General features: G+C 36.1%; 1 protein-coding gene across 4 annotated transcripts in view; it reads right to left on the minus strand.

Annotated features, from left to right (window-relative positions):
• PIGU (phosphatidylinositol glycan anchor biosynthesis class U) overlaps positions 1–17,819 on the minus strand; it is a 142,893-nt gene that overhangs the window by 97,803 nt on the left and 27,271 nt on the right. Inside the window, exons 1-2 of one of the 4 annotated variants that reach the window (XM_074292450.1) lie at positions 16,029–16,190; positions 6,259–6,337 (exon numbers count right to left, since the gene is read on the minus strand). The exons of 1 other annotated variant lie outside the window; for it this stretch is intronic. Coding sequence is in view for 1 of the 3 variants with exons in the window: in XM_074292448.1 (XP_074148549.1) it covers positions 16,029–16,158 (130 nt within the window). In the remaining 2 variants the exon portion in view is untranslated. Of the gene's footprint in view, positions 1–6,258; positions 6,338–16,028; positions 16,194–17,819 lie in introns of those variants that run through there. 2 more of the 4 variants (XM_074292452.1, XM_074292448.1) reach the window with 2 other exon arrangements.

Consider the following 17,819-nt stretch of genomic DNA (forward strand, 5'->3'; position numbering starts at 1 on the left):
AACACTCTTTCATATGAGTGGATATAGTTTCAATTTCATCATCTGAAAATTGTCTGTTCATATCCTTTGACCATTTATCAATTGGAGAATGGTTTGATTTCTTATAAATTAGAGTCAGTTCTCTATATATTTTGGAGATGAGGCCTTTATCAGAACCTTTAGCTGTAAAGATATTTTCCCAATTTGTTACTTCCCTTCTAATCTTGTTTGCATTAGTTTTATTTGTACAAAAGCTTTTTAATTTGATGTAATCAAAATCTTCCTATTTTGTGATCAATAACGATCTCTAGTTCTCCTTTGGTCATAAATTCCTTCCTCCTCCACAGGTCTGAGAGGTAGACTATCCTCTGTTCCTTTAATTTATTTATGATTTCATTCTTTCTCCTTTGGTCATAAATTCCTTCCTCCTCCACAGGTCTGAGAGGTAGACTATCCTCTGTTCCTCTAATTTATTTATGATTTCATTCTTTATGCCCAAATCATGGACCCATTTTGATCTTACCTTGGTATATGGTGTTAAGTGTGGGTCCATATCTAATTTCTGCCATACTAATTTCCAGTTTTCCCAACAGTTTTTTTTAAATAATGGAATTCTTATCCCAAATGTTGGTATCTTTGGGTTTGTCAAACACTAGATTGCTATAGTTGTACCCTATTTTGTCCTGTGTACCTAATCTGTTCTACTGATCGACTATTCTATTTCTTAGCCAATACCAAATGGTTTTGGTGACTGCTGCTTTATAATATAGCTTTAGATCAGGTACAGCAAGACCACCTTGATCTGACTTTTTTTTTCATTAATTCCCTTGAAATTCTCGACCTTTTCTTCTTCCATATGAATTTTGTTATTTTTTCTAGGTCATTAAAATAATTTCTTGGGAGTCTGATTGGTATAGCACTAAATAAATAGATTAGTTTGGGGAGTACTGTCATCTTTATTATGTTCGTTCGGCCTATCCACGAGCACTGAATGTCTTTCCAATTATTTAAGTCTGAGTTTATTTTTGTGGCAAGTGGTTTGTAATTTTGCTCATATTCCTGACTTTTCTTTGGTAGGTGGATTCCCAAATATTTTATACTCTCGACAGTTGTTTTGAATGGAATTTCTCTTTGTATCTCTTACTGTTGCATTTTGTTGGTGATGTATAAAAATGTTGAGGATTTATGTGGATTTATTTTATATCCAGCAACTTTGCAAAAGTTGTGAATTATTTCTAATAACTTTTTATTAGAATCTCTGGGGTTCTCTAAGTATACCATTATATCATCTGCAAAGAGTGCCAACTATTTCATCTTAAGAAAATGCTATTATATCTTATCTTTGTATTCCCAATGACAAGTAGTTGGCTTGCACAGAATAGAGAGGGAAAGGGAGGGAGCAGGGAGAGAACAAGAACAGATTTTAGAAGGCAGACATTAGAGGAAAGCTGATTCTTCATGATGTCCCTCATTTCTAGTTTCCATCCCTAGAAATTTCAAGGAATTTTCCCTTAAATAAGATCAAGAACTCTCTCTCAGGTGACCTGAAAAATGTCACTCCCAGTGAAAGAGCTCATATGTTCTGTGTATTACCTGATATATTCTAATATTTATAACTTTTCTGATTTCTGTTTGCTATTTGGATAAACTGATTTACTCACTATACACTATTTCTGATGATTTTTTTATATAATTAGCATTTGGTAGGAAGGAGGTCAAGCCTTCAGATATAAGTTTCAGTTAGCCCTTCCTTTTTAAGGAACAACAACCAGAAAAACACTTTGAACTTAAGAAAAAAATCACTTCTCTAGGCTAGTTGCGAAGACCAAGTTAGCACCCTGGATACCTTAGAATCAGCCAGAGTCAGGATAAGCAAAAGTCCTTGGTCTTTATTCTTGTTCTTTAGGGGTAGAAGTGAATTGAATGGACGCAGGATCTCCATGACCTCTTCTCTTCGTCTACCGCCCAAAAGTGACTCTATCGTGTCTTACTCCATCCCCTAAACCTTCCCACAATTCCCTGTATACACCAAAAAATTGAACCAGCACAGAATAATGGGAAGGGCCATTTTCCAAGCATATGCTAATAGAGTACTGTCCAATCAGTAATTAGCCTTAAGTGCTTGGTTGTCTGACCTCAGTGCATAAACTCAAGAGTTTCAGCCCTTTACAGCTAGCAACATTTAAGGGTATAGATACATATAACACTAGTCTAGTATTCCTCTCTCTCAGAGGAGAACAAATGGTCTGCCACATAATTTCTTTTCTTGCTCCCCTTCAAGCAGTAATCAAAATCTTCCTAGAGTGGGGTGGGCAAGCTTCTCGAGATACCTAACAATGTTCCCTCAGAAGATTAATACAAACAAGCCATGTGGACATACAAATAACCAACATATGCTATATATATATATATAAATGTGTGTGTGTGTGTGTATATATATATATACATATATATATGTATGTATATATATATATACACACACACACACATTTATACTACATATATATTTTTCTACATATACATATTTATACTATATATACTATATATATATGTATCAGGTAATTTGGGGGGAAGGTATTAATAGGTATGATTAGAAAAGGCTTCACAAAGGAAGTAGGACATGAGCTGAGCTTTGAAAGAAGCTAAAGAATTCTAAGATATGGAAGAGAGGAGAAAGTGCATTCCAGGCAAAGGGGTCAAACCATGGGGTACTAAGACAAAAGGTGGAATGTCATCTGCAAGAAACATAAATAAGGCCAGTTAGGGTAGGATGACTGAAAGGGATTAATATATAAATAAGTCTAGAGTTAGGTTGATCCAAGTTATAAAAGATTTTACCAAATGGAAGATTTGGACTTGACCCTAGAGGCAACAAAGAAACAGTGGAGTTTACTAACAGATGACAAGGACAGATTCATACATTAATTTAAAACATCATTATGGTAACATGTGGAGGACAAATTAGAAAAAGGAAAATTTCAATACAGGATGACTAATTAGGAGGCTAATGCAATAATTCAGATGAGATGATGAGGCCCTGAACCCTGACATGGGGGAGGAGGGATGTCACTATACAAGTAGAAAGGGGACAGATTCAAGTGAAATGGAGAAAGAATTAACATGAGTTGGCAAATGACTAGATGTGTGGGGTAAGAAGGAATAAATAGTAAAGGGTGATTCAGAAGTTGCAAATCTGAGTGATTTTGGAAGGATGGTAGTACCACTGGCGTAAAAAAAGAAAATTAGAAATTATGGGTTTGGGGGAAAAAAGATAATGAGTTTTATTTTAAATGTGCCCTGAGAGAACCGATTTGGTATAGGACTGGGGGATATCCAGTGAAAATGCCCAGAATTTAAAAAAAAAAAAGTTGTCTTGCTTGAGGAATAGCAAAGAGACCAATTGTTATTGGCATGTAGAATATATAGGTGAGAACAAAGTATAAGGGAATTAGAAAGATATAGAAAGTGGAAAGGTTACCAAGGATTTGGTATATCAAAGATTTTACATTTGATTTTGGAAATGGTTGCTTTGGAGGGATTTGGAGAATCAACTATGGAGATTCTATTATAAGCCTCTGATGTACTTCCAGTTCTGTGATTCTACTGAGCTCCAGGGAAAACTAAGGGATTAAGGATTAGGAGTTAAAGGTTATTAGATTTGGCAACTAACGCATTAATAGTAACTTTGGAGAGAGTGGAGTTGAATGATGGATTTCTCAAATTTAACTGCAGAAGTAAAGAGAGATAGAAGGTGATAGCTAGTGGCGAAAGATGGATTTTAAGTTTCTGAGCATGGGAGACACATAAGTATGTTTGTAGACAGTAAGAAAGTAGACAGCAGATAAGAAGATACTGATGATAAGTGAAAATGAGGATGACAACAGAATTTGAAACAATGAAACAATCACTTGTGCATGTAAATTTGAAACAATGAAACAGAATCATTTGTGCATGTAGAAGGATTTGTCTCAGGAAGGAGATAGGCCGCCTTTTCTTTTAAGACAATTGAAAAAGCATAAAATGACAACACAACAAGGAAATCAAAAAAGACTCTATCCTGGTCAGACTGAAGCTGAAGCATTGTGTTCATTTCTATTTACCATAGGTTAAGGATATTAATATGTTGGAGCAAATCTAGAAAAGGATTACCAAGATAGTAGAGGACAGAAAAGTAGACTTAGATGGATCAATAGAGCTCTCCTGAAGTATTCTGAAGAGCTACCATGTGGAAGAAGCATAATATCTGTGTTGCTTGACATCACTCATGAAAACTAAGAATATGTGTGGAAATTACAGTTTTGTGCTAGAAATTGTCAAAAACAACAACAATGTTGTATCTCAGAAGGTAGGAGTTTATCCCTTATTTGGGGTCTTTAAAGGAAAGTTGGATGGTTGCTTTTGGGGGGTTTTGGAGAATCAACTATGGAGGGATTCTATTATAAGTCTCTGATGTACTTCCAGTTCTGTGACTCTACTGAGCTCCAGGGAAAACTAAGACCACTGGGTGAAAATTTCTGGGAGGTAAGATTTTTAACTTAATATAAAAAAAAGAACTGCCACTATTGAACAATTCTAATTGTTAAATTATAGCTGCCCCATAATGAAATGAGCTACCCTATGACAGAGCAAATTGTCCTTTGGTACAAAAGTTTGAGTGGAGAATATATGTCCATTTGTTGGGAATATCACTAAAGCCATTCATGCTATGGTCTATATCAGGGGTTCTTAACTTTTTTTTAATCATGACAGTCTAATGAAGCCTATTAAATGTATTAAATAAAACACAGGATTACAAATAAAACTAATTCTACTGAAATAAAGTTATTAAAAAAAATTTTAAGTTCACTAACTCCAGATTAAAAACAACTGTTTTCCCTGAGATTTTATGATTGTATCATTCATTTTGAATGCAACCATACTATACTCAAGATATTTCGAGGGGGCAGCTAGGTAGTGCAGTGGATAGAGCACCAGCCTTGAATTCAGGAGGACCTGAGCTCAAATCTAATCTCAGACACTTAACACTTCCTAGCTGTGTGATCCTGGGCAAGTCACTCTTAACACCAGCCTCAAAAAAAAAAAAAAAAAAAAGATATTTCGTCAGTCCATTCCTTTACCTAATGAATTTTTCTTGTACCTCTTACATTTTTTACAATATTGAACAACTATATCATCCAGGTTTTGAATATGTTAAAAAATAAACATTGCTAAATAGCATACACAAGTAGTGACTGTCACAACTGTCTCTATAAAATATTACGATTAAGAAAAAACAACTGAAAAATGAGCTACTTATTTGGCCAGAAAAACTTAAGAAAACACTAAGCATTGTTATATTTTTTCCACCACTAAAACTTTTATTGTTTTAATTTTAACAGAATTTAATTTCAAATTCATGCAAACATAGCTTTCAACATTCACCTTTGCAAAATCTTGCGTTCCAAATTGTTCTCCATCTTTCCACTGTCCCCTCTCACCAAGACATCAAGCAATCAGATATAGGTTAAACGTGTACAATTCTTTTGAACATATTTACATATTCATCATACTGCACACACACAAAAAAAAATCAGATCAAAAGAAAAAAATAAGGAAAAAAAATCAAGCAAACACCACCACCACCACCACCACCACCAAAAAAAAAAAAAAAAAAGGGTGAAAATAACATGTTTTGATCTACATTCAGTCTCCATAGTTCTCTCTCTGGATGTAGATGGTACTTGCCATCACTATCAGAAGTCTATTGGAATTGCCTTGAATCACCTCACAGTTGATCATCGCATAATCTTATTATTGTGCACAATGTTCTCACGGTTCTGTTCACTTCACTTCACTTAGCATCAGTTCATATAAATCTTTCCAGACTTTTCTGAAACCAGCCTGCTCATCATTTCTTACAGAATGATAATATTCCATTATCTTTATATACCATAACATATTTTGCCATTTCCCCAACTGATAGACATCCACTCAATTTCTAGTTCCTTGCCACCACAACAAGGGCTGCTCCAAACATTTTTGCGCATGTGACTCCTTTTCCCTCTTTTATGATCTCTATGGGATACAAACTCAATAGAGACACTGCTGGATCAAAGGATATGCACGATTTGATAGCCACTAACCATTATTTTATACTTCTCTGAAATAAGTTTATTTTTGAAAAGCATAAATATTATTAACCAAATCACACATATTCCAATAGGTTATATAGAGATCATTAAGAAAATAACTAAGTATGATTGCCTAAAGAGAAGTTTCAAAAAACATACTGGGATGTACCTGTTTTCACAGACCTGTAAAATCTTCACTGACTTTCTCATACTAGACACATCTACAACTGTTCTTCATGACATCAGATCTAGGATAAGACAACATAAATGTTCACATTAGTCACCAGAATCATACAAAAATTCAATGTGTTGCCTTATGAGATAAGGGGCTTGAAGGTATTCAAGCAAAGACTGAATGGCCACTTTTAAAAGACAATGTTAAAGAGATTCATTCATTAATCAAGGAATTAGGCTAGGTGAAATCTAAGTTCCAGTCAGCTTTAGGATTCTACAATACTATTTTACTGACTAATTCTACATTAATTTATCCAATAGGCCCAAACTGATTTTGTGGAAACATCAATAATCTTTGGGATTATAAATGTAAAAGGCAACTTCTATATAGACAGTGTATTAGTGAAATACAAGTGTCCCAAATGACGGCATCTCTAGAATTGGGGAACAACTTTTTTTTTTAAATTACCCTTTGTATGTGCAGCAAGATAACTGTACAAATATGTATTCATATATTGTATTTAACATGTATGGAACTACCTGCCATCTAGGGGAGGGTGTGGAGGGAAGGAGGGGAAAAGTCGGAACACAAGTTTTTACAAGGGTTAATGTTGAAAAATTACCCATGGATATGTTTTGTCAATAAAAAAAGCTATAGTAAAAAAATATATATATTCTTTGTAATGGTTTATAATTCTGTCGCTGATAGGACATGAGTGCTCCCCAAATTTCATCAAAGAAATATGGCTGGGGCAGCTAGGTGGCACAGTGGATAGAGCACCAGCCTTGAATTCAGGAGGACCCCAGTTCAAATCTGGTCTCAGACACTTAACACTTCCTAGCTGTGTGATCCTGGGCAACTCACTTAACCCCAGCCTCAGGGGAAAAAAAAAAAAAAAGGAATGTGGCTATCTCTTGAATCTCATCAAAGAAACTGTGCTATAACTTAATTTTTTAAAAGACAATAATAATGTCATAATAGAAGTGGTTTACATGGAGTCTCACTATCCTCTCCATCTTAGTCAAATTGGACTTCCTAGTTGTTACCCATCAGCTTACTTGACTTCACACATTCCAGGCACAGAATGCTTATCTCTCCATTCTCTAGAATTCTTACCTTTCTTCAAAGCCTGGCACTATTTAAATGTCAGCTCCTATTGTAGTGCTTCTCATGATCCTTCCAGCCCTTTCTGGCTCTGAAAATTTCTTTTTATTTACCTTTTATGTATTTTGGACATAGTTACTTGTGTACATTTTTATCATACATGCAAAATGTTCCTTGAGAAAAAAAGGTTCATTCTTGTCATTGTATTCCCCCAATACCTAATACAGTACCTTGCACATCGTGGCATCTATGTTTGTTGAACTGAGAGTCCAAAGTGCAAAATAGAACAAATCACAGTGTTACTGTAGATTGATTAAAGAACTCTGATCTGCTTAGCAAGTATAAATATCCCAAAAGTTAATACCATCCACTAAAACATCCACTAAAGCCTCACAACTCCTTTTTCTGTAAGTCTACTCCCTGTAAAACCTTCCAATTTTAATTCCATTTCTGTCTACTGAGAAGAGAACACAGTGTCCAACTGGCATTAACAAAAACATCCTTCTCTCATCACCACCAAATATCTGTCCCTGACTTTCTCCCTTTTTCTCTCCAAACTCCTATTGTAATTATATTTCTCCATGTAAATTTCAAAACTGGCATTTCAGCTTATCTAATGAACATAATCATTCAGTCTCCCCAGAACTTAAGCATTGCCATCTGAATGATAAAAATCAACTTTTTGAACCTCCTAGGCTGGTGAGGCAAACAACCCAGGAATCTCTGTCTGTTATTCTATCTTAATAGAAATAAATAATAAGTAATAGGCATTTTAATAATGTGTTCTGGCAATTAATATAAGTATCTGCCTTTAGTCTCATCATTCATTTGAAAGCATACATAAATTACTAAAAAATGCAATAAAAATGAAGGACACATAGAAACGAACTCTATATCTGATTTTAAAAAAAAATGCTAGGAAAAGTGGGAAACAATCTGGAAAAAAATTGGGCTTGAGCCATACCCTATGCCATTTTCCCTCACAATAAATTCTATAGGGCTATGTGACTTTTAATATTTAACATCAAAATTAGGCAGATTACCATACTTTTCATGACTATAGGTAAGAGATGTATTCTTAAACAAAGGAGAAAGGCCATTACAAAAGATAAAATTAATAATTTTAATTATGTGAAACTGAAAAGCTACTGAAAAAGAGGGAAAAAATTGGAACAAAGATTTTGCAAGGGGGAATGTTGAAAATTATCCATGCATATATTTTGAAAATAAAAGGCTTTAATTAAAAAACAAAACAAAGAAAAAGAACTGGCCAAACTATTCTGGAAAACAATTTAGAACTAACCAAGAAAATTTTCTGAAATGAATATACTCTTTGACTTCACAAAGCCAATAAAGGGCTTATATTCCCAAGGAAGTTAAAATTGTGTAAAACAGGAAATATGTTATCCTACTCCTAACAGAGAGATGATACACTCAGGTTCTATATAGAATGAAACATATTTTGAACTTGACTAATCCATGAATTTGTTTGTCTTGACTATGTCAATTATATATATAAAACACAATTTATATATCTGTTACAAGGATTTTGTTTTTCTTTTCTTTTTCTTTTGAATGGGGAAAAGGAGATGGGAGGGTCTTAAAAAAAAAAACACAGTAGGAACAGTTCCTATAGACAAAAATAGTTATAACAATACTTTTTGTTATTTAGAAAAACTGGATACAAAGTAGGTCTCAATTAATTTAAGAATAATTGAACAAATTGTGGAATATTCATGCAACAGTATATTAGTGCATCAAAAAGCAAAGGAAAAACATGAAAAATTTGGTCAGACTACATGAATAGAGTTAATTAAACAGAGCCAAGATAATAGTTTACTCAAGAATCATAATAAAGTAAAGGAAAAACATTGATCATAGAACTCTGACCAATCTTGAATTCAGAGTTCTGATAGTGAAATATATATTCCTCCCTCCTTCAGCAGAGTGGTGGTAAGATTATGGCTAGAGAATAAGGCATAATTTGTCAGAGATGACCAATATGTTATTTTGTTTAACTATACCTCTTTGCTAAAGGTGTAAGTTATACATAGGTGGGGGTTACTGGAAAGTGCAATATTTTTTAAAAGCCATCAATAAGTGATATAAAAATGTAATGTGATATTGTTTTATAGGAAATGATGAGCAGGCAGATTTCAGAAAAAATTGGCAAGATTTATATAAACTGATACTGAATTAAGTTAGCAGAACTAGGAAAACATTGTACACAGTAATAGCAACATTGTATGAAAAACACAACTTTAAAAGGCTTTGCTCTTCTCAGCAATACAATGATGTAAGATAATTCCAAAAGACTCATGACGTTTCCAAAACAATTTTATAAAATAGAAGTAAAAATGCATTAAATTAAAAAAAAACTCATCAGATAATTTTCCAACAACTACAACAGAAACTTCTCTACACACCTCTCCTCATTTTTTTTATAATCTATGTTATTTTCAACTATATTCTTGGCCTCATATCAATCCCTCTTAAATAAATTTCCTTCTCAGGTCATATACTCCAACTTACTTTTTGCATTTACTTTTAAAAATCTGTTTTACTATAAACTAGTAAACTCTTACCTATACCCAGACCTTCCAACTCCAAAATAACATCTTCCAAGATTCTTAAATCCACTTCATCAATCAGATTCTCCTTATGAATTAAAACTTGCTGCTAGCCATATGTTCCCAAAGCAGTTATTAGTAAAAAGAAAAACTCCACACAAAACAAAGTATTTAAAGCAGTATTTTTTTTTTGCTAACAAAGAAAAAAAAAGTAGAGGATTAATTGAGAAATGATTAAACAAATAATGGTACAAAAAGGTAAAATAATATTACATGCATACAATAAGAAAAGACAAATATGACAAATATAAAGTACAGAAAAATTGACATGAGCAGATAGATATAAAGTAAGCAGAGCCAGGAAAACAATAAATAAACAGGATAACATCAACATAAATGGAAAGAACAATTACAACAAAATAAATGAAGCTAAATGTTGGGAAATAATAAAAAAATGAAACATGGCCCCAAAGAAGAGACATGAAAAGATACCTCCCTCAACTCCTCTGCAGAGTTATAGAACACTGCATAAAACAAGTTATTTTTCAATATACTGATCAGTTCTGTTGATTTTAAAAATCTTTTTTCTTTCTTTGTTCTAAGTAATAATATAGAAAGGGCAAAGAAAAAGATAAGCGAATTCTAGGCATTTTTAAAAAAAAGCCAAGATATGAATAAAAATCTAGGTTTTCAAAAAAAATTAATTCTATCTTAGCAATCTAGTGTCTCTCATCTACTTATTCTATCTTTTGAGAAATAAAACTATTAGTTTGTTTGTTTTTTTATTATAGCTTTTTATTTACAAGATATATGCATGGGTAATTTTTCAGCATTGACAATTGCAAAACCTTTTGTTCCAATTTTTCCCTCCTTCTCCCTACCCCTTCCCCCAGATGGCAGGTTGACCAATACATGTTAAATATGTTAAAGTATAACTTAAATACAACATATGTATACATGTTCATTTTGCTACACAAAAAGAGTCAGACTTTGAAATAGCCTGGGAAGGAAATAAAAAATTCAGGTGATCAAAAATAGAGGGATTGGGAATTCTATGTAGTCATAGTCATCTCCCAGAGTTCTTTCGCTGGGTGTAGCTGGTTCAATTCATTACTGCTCTATTGGAACTGATTTGTTTCATCTCATTGTTGAAGAGGGGATAAAACTATTAGCAAAGCAAAGCAAAAATTAATTAGAAACTAGACTGAAGATGATAGAAGAGTATGAAGTACAGTGAGTAACCCCCTCCAAATAGATCTAGAAAATACACTCCAAATAGATCTAATCCTAATCAAAAAATTTAAAAGAGATAATATTATGGTGAGTTATATATCCAGTCCAATTCAGCATAAAGAAGAGATACAGGATGGGGTCTGATCAAGAGATGCTCAAAGAAAAGATGAGGTCTCAAGATACATACCAGATCCCCATTTCCTGTGGGGTATGAGAACAGATGCCAAATACTACCTTAGTCTCTTTTTACCTAGTTCCGAATCAATAGTTTCAGGACAGACTGGGGAAATAAACTGTGTCCAATGAGGAAAAGGCTGCATCCTAGCCTGTGCATCTATATCAAACAGGGAGGGAGTTCAGAAAAAAGCAGCAATTTTGTGGGACCTCAGCTCCAACTTCTAACCAAACTAGAAATCTATAAAGGAATAATCAGAATAGGAATTCCAAATCAACAGGGATCTGGTACATTTATTCCAGCCTACAGTTCTGTAAATCTAAACCAGTAGCTTTCCAGCTACGCTGACAGTGGCTGAGTCTAGTAATATTTCACTGTTATTTAGACCCAAACACAGACCAGGAAATTTCAAAGCTCAGATCAGGGGCTCAATGATCAAATTTTACTATGTATCTGACTATTTTGGAAGCACTCAAAACTTTTAAGTCCCGAATGTGTATAACATTATTTATTGAGAATCTGGAATAACACAACACTCATCACTCTTAAGAAAGTAGCAAAGGACCAATTCAGATCTTCTCTTTAAAAGTACATATAGTCTGATCCTAATATCAAATTTAAAGTCAAGAAAAGAGGTTGGAACAACGAGCAAACAAACAAAAAAAGAATACCACCATAAAAAGTCATTATGGTTACAAGGAAGCTCAAGATATAAAACAGGAAGAGACATCCAAAATAGAGAAAAAAGAAAGGGAAGTAGCATTTAAACTACACCTATCAAATATCAGGCAAATAGAGGTTAAGTGAATTGCCCAGGATCACATGAACTAGTAAGTGTCTGAAGCCAAATTTGAACTCAGATCTTCCTGACTCTAAGCCCAAAATTTTATCCACTATGTCACTAGCTACAAACATCTGGAAGCAAAACTTCAAACACAAACCCGACTTGTGCATAAATTCAATTACAGTTCTTGGAAGAGATGAAGTAAGAGTTTATGTGCATACCCTTTGATCCAGCAGAATCACTACTGACTCTGTATCTCAAAAATGGAAAAAGACCCACATGTACAAAAATCTTCGTAGCAGTCCTTTTTCTGGTAGAAAGAATTTGAAAATTGAGTGAATGCCCAAAATAAATGATGATATATGAATGTAATAGAATACTACTGTTCTTTTTTTAAATTAAAGCTAAACATAGGCATTGATAATTTTCAACATTCACCCTTACAAAATTTCGTGTTCCAATTTTTTCCTCCCTTCCTTCCCTTCATCCCCTTCTCTAGACAGCAATTAATCCAATATACCTTAAACATGTGCAATTCTATACATATTTCCAATTATCATGCTGCACCAAAAAAAAAAAAAAAAAAAAAAATCAGACCAAAAAGAAACATGAGAAAAAATAATATGGAAGCAAACAACAAAAAAAAATTGAAAATAGTACATTGTAATCCACATTCAGTCCCCACATTCCTCTCTCTGGGTGCAAATGGCTTTCTTCATCACAAGACCATTGGAACTGGCCTGAAATACTGTTGAAATACATTAGAATTGATCATTGTATAATCTTATTATTTTATACAATGTTCTCTTGGTTCTATTCACTTCGTTTAGCATCAATTCATGTAGGTCTCTCCAGGCTTCTCTGAAATCATCCTGCTGATCATTTTTTATAGAATAATATTCCATAACATTTATATACCATAATCTATTCAGGCATTTCCCAATTGATAGGCATCCACTCAGTTTCCAGTTCCTTGACACTACAAAAGTCTTTACACATGTGGGTTCTTTTCTCTTTTTTATGATGTCTTTTACAAGCCCAGTAGAAACACTGCTGAATTAAAAGATGTGCAGTTTGATAACCCTTTGGCCATTGTTCCATATGGTTCTCCAGAATGGTTGAATTAGTTCAAAACTCCACCAGCAATGTATTAGTGTCTCAAGTTTTCTGACTAACAATACTATTGTTCTACAAGAGGTGAGCAGGTTAATTTCAGAAAAGCCTAGAAAGATCTACATGAATTGTTGCTGAGTGGAAGTGAGCAGAACAAGGAGAATACTGTACATAGTAACAAGAAGATTGTATGATGATCAACTATGATAGACTTCGCCCTTCTCAGCAATGTAGTGATACAAGACAATTTCAATAGACTTGGGATGGAAAATGCATCCAGAGAGAGTACTATAAAATTAAATATGAATTGAAGCATACTATTTTCACCTATTTTCTTGTTTCTTTCTTGTGGTTTCTCTCTTTTGATGTGATTTTTCTTTCACAAACCAACTAGTGTGGAAATATGTTTAAAATGATTGTACACATATGACCTGAATCAGATTTCTTGCTGTATTAAAGAAAGGGGAGATAAAGGAGGATTGAAGGAAAATTTGGAACTCAAAATCTTATAAAAATGAATGTTGAAAACTGTATTTACATGAAGTTGTTGGAAAAATAAAACATTACTAAGGTTTTAAAAAGAGTATAAAAAATTAAAAAGCATTTTAATAAATAAAATAAGAGTGCTACAGGAAAAAAAATTTAAATAGACATGAGTGTAAGTATCAAGCAGGTAACAGCATAGTGGATAAAGTACTGAGCTTGGAGTTAAGAAGGCCTAGGTTCAAATATAGCTACTGACAATTACTAGATGTATGATTCTGGGAAAGTCATTTAAACCTCTGTTTAGCTGAGTTTCCTCAACTGTAAAAAGTAGGTTTAAATGAAAAGAAATGAGAGATACAGAAGAAAGAATGTAAAAGAAATTAATAGCTTAGGACAAGAGGCACAAAACCTGCCAAACCAACAAATTCTTTGAAAATCAGGATGTAGCAAATAGAAGCCAATGACTCTATATAGTAATATTAGTATTAGTCTTTAATATACTAATATTAAAGAGTAAAGAAATATAAGTCAATAAGAAATATAAAAAATCACAAGACTGAAAAAAAGAAGAAATTTTATGACATCTCATAGCAAAATTAACTGACATGGAAAACAGACCAAGGAAAAAAGGTTTAAGAATTACTGATTACTGAGGAAGACCTGAGTTCAAATCTGATCTCACTTAACACTTCCTAGCTGCCTGACCCTGGGCAAGTCACTTAACCCCAATTGCCTCAGGGGGGGAAAAGAATTGCTGAAATAATTGTTTGGACATGTATACATATATTGTATTTAACTTATACTTTAACATATTTAACATGTATTGGGCAATCTGCCATCTGGGGAAGGAGTGGGGGGAAGGAGGGGAAAAGTTGGAACACAAGGTTTTGCAATTGTCAATGCTGAAAAATTATCCATGCATATATCTGGTAAATAAAAAGCTATAATAAAAATATTTTTGTATATATATAAAAAAAAGAATTGCTGATTCCCTGAAAGCCATGAACAAGATAAAAAGAGCCTGCACAGGGCACCTAGGTGATAAGGTAGATAGAATATGAGACCTGGAATAAGAACTGAGTTCAAATTCACCAGCTGTGTGCATTTGGCCAACTCACTTAAGCCTACTTCCTTATCTATAAAATGAGCAGGAGAAGAAAATGGAAATCCATTCCAGTATCTTTACCAAGAAAATTTCAAATGGGACTAACGAAGAGTGAGACACAATTGAAACAAATGAACAAGATGTATTTTAATCTAAAAGAAAACTCTCCAGATCTCTTAAAACCTGAGGGCAAAGTGGAAATTAATCTGCCAGTCAGCTCCTGAAAGAAATTTAGGAGTATAGCAACACTATAGCCAAAATGTAGAGCTTCCAGATTCCATAATAAGAATCACACCAAATACAGGAGCTGTATTTAACATAGAAACTAAACAACACAGCAAGGGTCAGAGCTGAACATGAATCCAGGCTTTCCTGACTCCAAGTCTAACAAGTGCATATTCTTGATATACAACGGCCCTGGCCCTTTCTCAGTTTTAGGATCCAAGGCTTAAAGCGTTAAATGAAATCCTAGAAATCACCGACCACAACACTTGACTTTTACAGATAGATGCTCTAAGAAGTGTCTGGCCTACAGCCACGTCCATCATCTCAAGGGTCCCTGGAACAGTGATTCTTTGCATTTTCTTTCTTTACCACCTGAGGAGGATTGTAGAGGCATTATTATTGGCCCATCTTTCTAGAGTCTCAATGTTCAATATCCTCCCCAGAAACTAGAGAATTAGAAATCATCAAAGCCCTAGTCCCGGGTCCCTGCCCAGGAGAAGGTGCCTCCGCAAGACCCACGCACTGGGGGTGGAGCACTTCCACAAGACACGCCCCCTCGCCCGATGGCCACGCCCTCCTCCTTGACTGGGAAGGTAAGGAAAAGTAGATTGCACACCCCTGGAGCTCGAGGCCTCTCTCGCCACGGATAGCCTTTCCAGTAGACCCATAGGGAAATGGAAAGAAGAATCACCCCAAGAGCGTGCCTCGGCCTCAGGGGTCACAGTGCTCCCTTCAAAGCTCAGCGACTCTTTTCCCCCAGTCCGGGGTGGTAGAGGCGCGAGGCCCCCCACCCAGTCCGCAGTCCTCCGATGGTATCACCCTTGGGGGAGGGGGAAGTAAAGCCTAGGGACCCAGAGCGCGCTTCTCCCTTCTCCTTCTCCCAGCCTCAGCCTCGAGGTGCTCTGTGAGGAGGGGCCAGGGCGGGGGCGGGGCCGGGGCCGGAGGCGGAGCGGCCCAGCACCGACTCACCTCGTTTCCAGGCGTTGAGCGGGGACACCACTTCCACCCTCTCGGAGATGAAGTCGGCTAGGCTAGAGCGAAAAAGCAAAGCCCGCACAGTGACAGCCGCCACCAGCACCAGGGCCAGAGGAGCCGCCATGTTAGCGGGGGCGGGAGAGCAGGCGGGCGCGCGGAACAGGGCGGGGCCGGCGCTGGGCGGTACGGAGCTCCGCGCGGAGCATGCGCCTCACACTGTAGTTTTTACTACCAAGGTGGGCACCGCCACAGATGAGGGGGTGCCTCGGAAAAGAAACTACCACTCCCAGAATTCTTCAGCCGTGGCGGGATGTGAACGACGGAAATCGCGAAGGATCATTCATTCTCGTGGTGCAATTATTTCGTCCCGGCTCCTAACCCTTACGGACTGAGATGGAGATTCTTTGCTCCATTGATCGTTGGAGACCTGGAGGGGGCGCTTACTGTGCATCTCTCCCACACCCTTTGTACTTGTATCTGCAACCACGTGGTGCTCTCGAAGGGCACTTCCAAGGGGTCTCTAGCCAGGAGAGAGAGCCAGGAAACATGGATCAGGACACCTCGATTTAGGGATCATCTCTGAACTTGTAGATTGAAGAGTGTAGACCTCGGGATTTATCCAATTAATTAATAAACGGAATCCCGGGGATTCGGGTCCTGTGTCACTGGCTCTTCTGCTCCAGCAGGGCTCCAAGGGTGGTGGCTCTGAGAAAACCCCTCCTCCACCCTGATGCACCTGCTGTGTATTATAAAGTATATACTTTAACCGCTTCTCCATTAGAATGTAAGCTCCTCACCAAAAACAACTTTTGGATCCTTTGTACTTGTCCGGCCACCACAGCTCTAACCTGCTGATTAACTTCCGGGTAGCACAATGGATAGAGAGCAGGTCTTGAAGCCAATAAAGGCTGAACTTTGTCCCAGCTTGGACACATACTGGCCACGACTAACCTCTGGATGCTCTCGTCTACAAAAGTGTCTACTAAGATCAATTCCAGAAAAAGTGTCGATATAATTGTTGAGGTTCAGAAGGAGACCTCAAAAGATTAGGATCTCGGACCAGTATCCCAACGTGTCTCAAAAGAATTTTCAGGCTTGAACCCATCTCCACGTCAGGGGTCAAAGTTAATGTGATTGGACTGCCAATTGTTGCTAAATTTCATAAGGATTTTAGCAAAGAACCAAGAGCAAGAAGATAAATTGATAGGAAAAGACAGAGATCTGTTTCTTCATGTCACCTCACCATTTGTCTCAGAAACTGACCAACAGATTGTTATCCGGCAGGCAGCAAAGTTTCTAGGGCTCTACTATAAAATTCATAAAGCCAGGAGACTTTAGGGTCATTGACAGATTTAGAACAATCACACTCCTGATGTCTGCTGTCTCATGATTACTGATATATTTCTCCTAGAAGAGTCACCTCCAGCATAATGACATAGCAGTAGAAAGGCCCTCGAAATTGTGATAGATCCAGCCACAATCTCTATCCCTACTCTGTGCCAGGACTGTACTAACCACAGAAAGTACAAAGACAGAAATGCTCCCAAGTCAAGTCTCCAAGCATTTATTATACTTTCCACATTGGGAACAGCGTGCTAAGCCTTGGGGATGCAAAGCAGAGTCCGTATCCTCATGGAGCTCACAATCTAATGGTGAGACAACTTGCAAACAATTATGCACAGATAGGACATACATATATACATATATATATATATACAGAGAAACAGAGAGAGATGGAGAGAGACAGAGAGAGACAGACAGACAGACATGCATATATATGTGATG

Source organism: Sminthopsis crassicaudata, chromosome 2 (genome assembly GCF_048593235.1).
Source record: "Sminthopsis crassicaudata isolate SCR6 chromosome 2, ASM4859323v1, whole genome shotgun sequence".
Taxonomy (NCBI): Eukaryota; Metazoa; Chordata; class Mammalia; order Dasyuromorphia; family Dasyuridae; genus Sminthopsis; species Sminthopsis crassicaudata.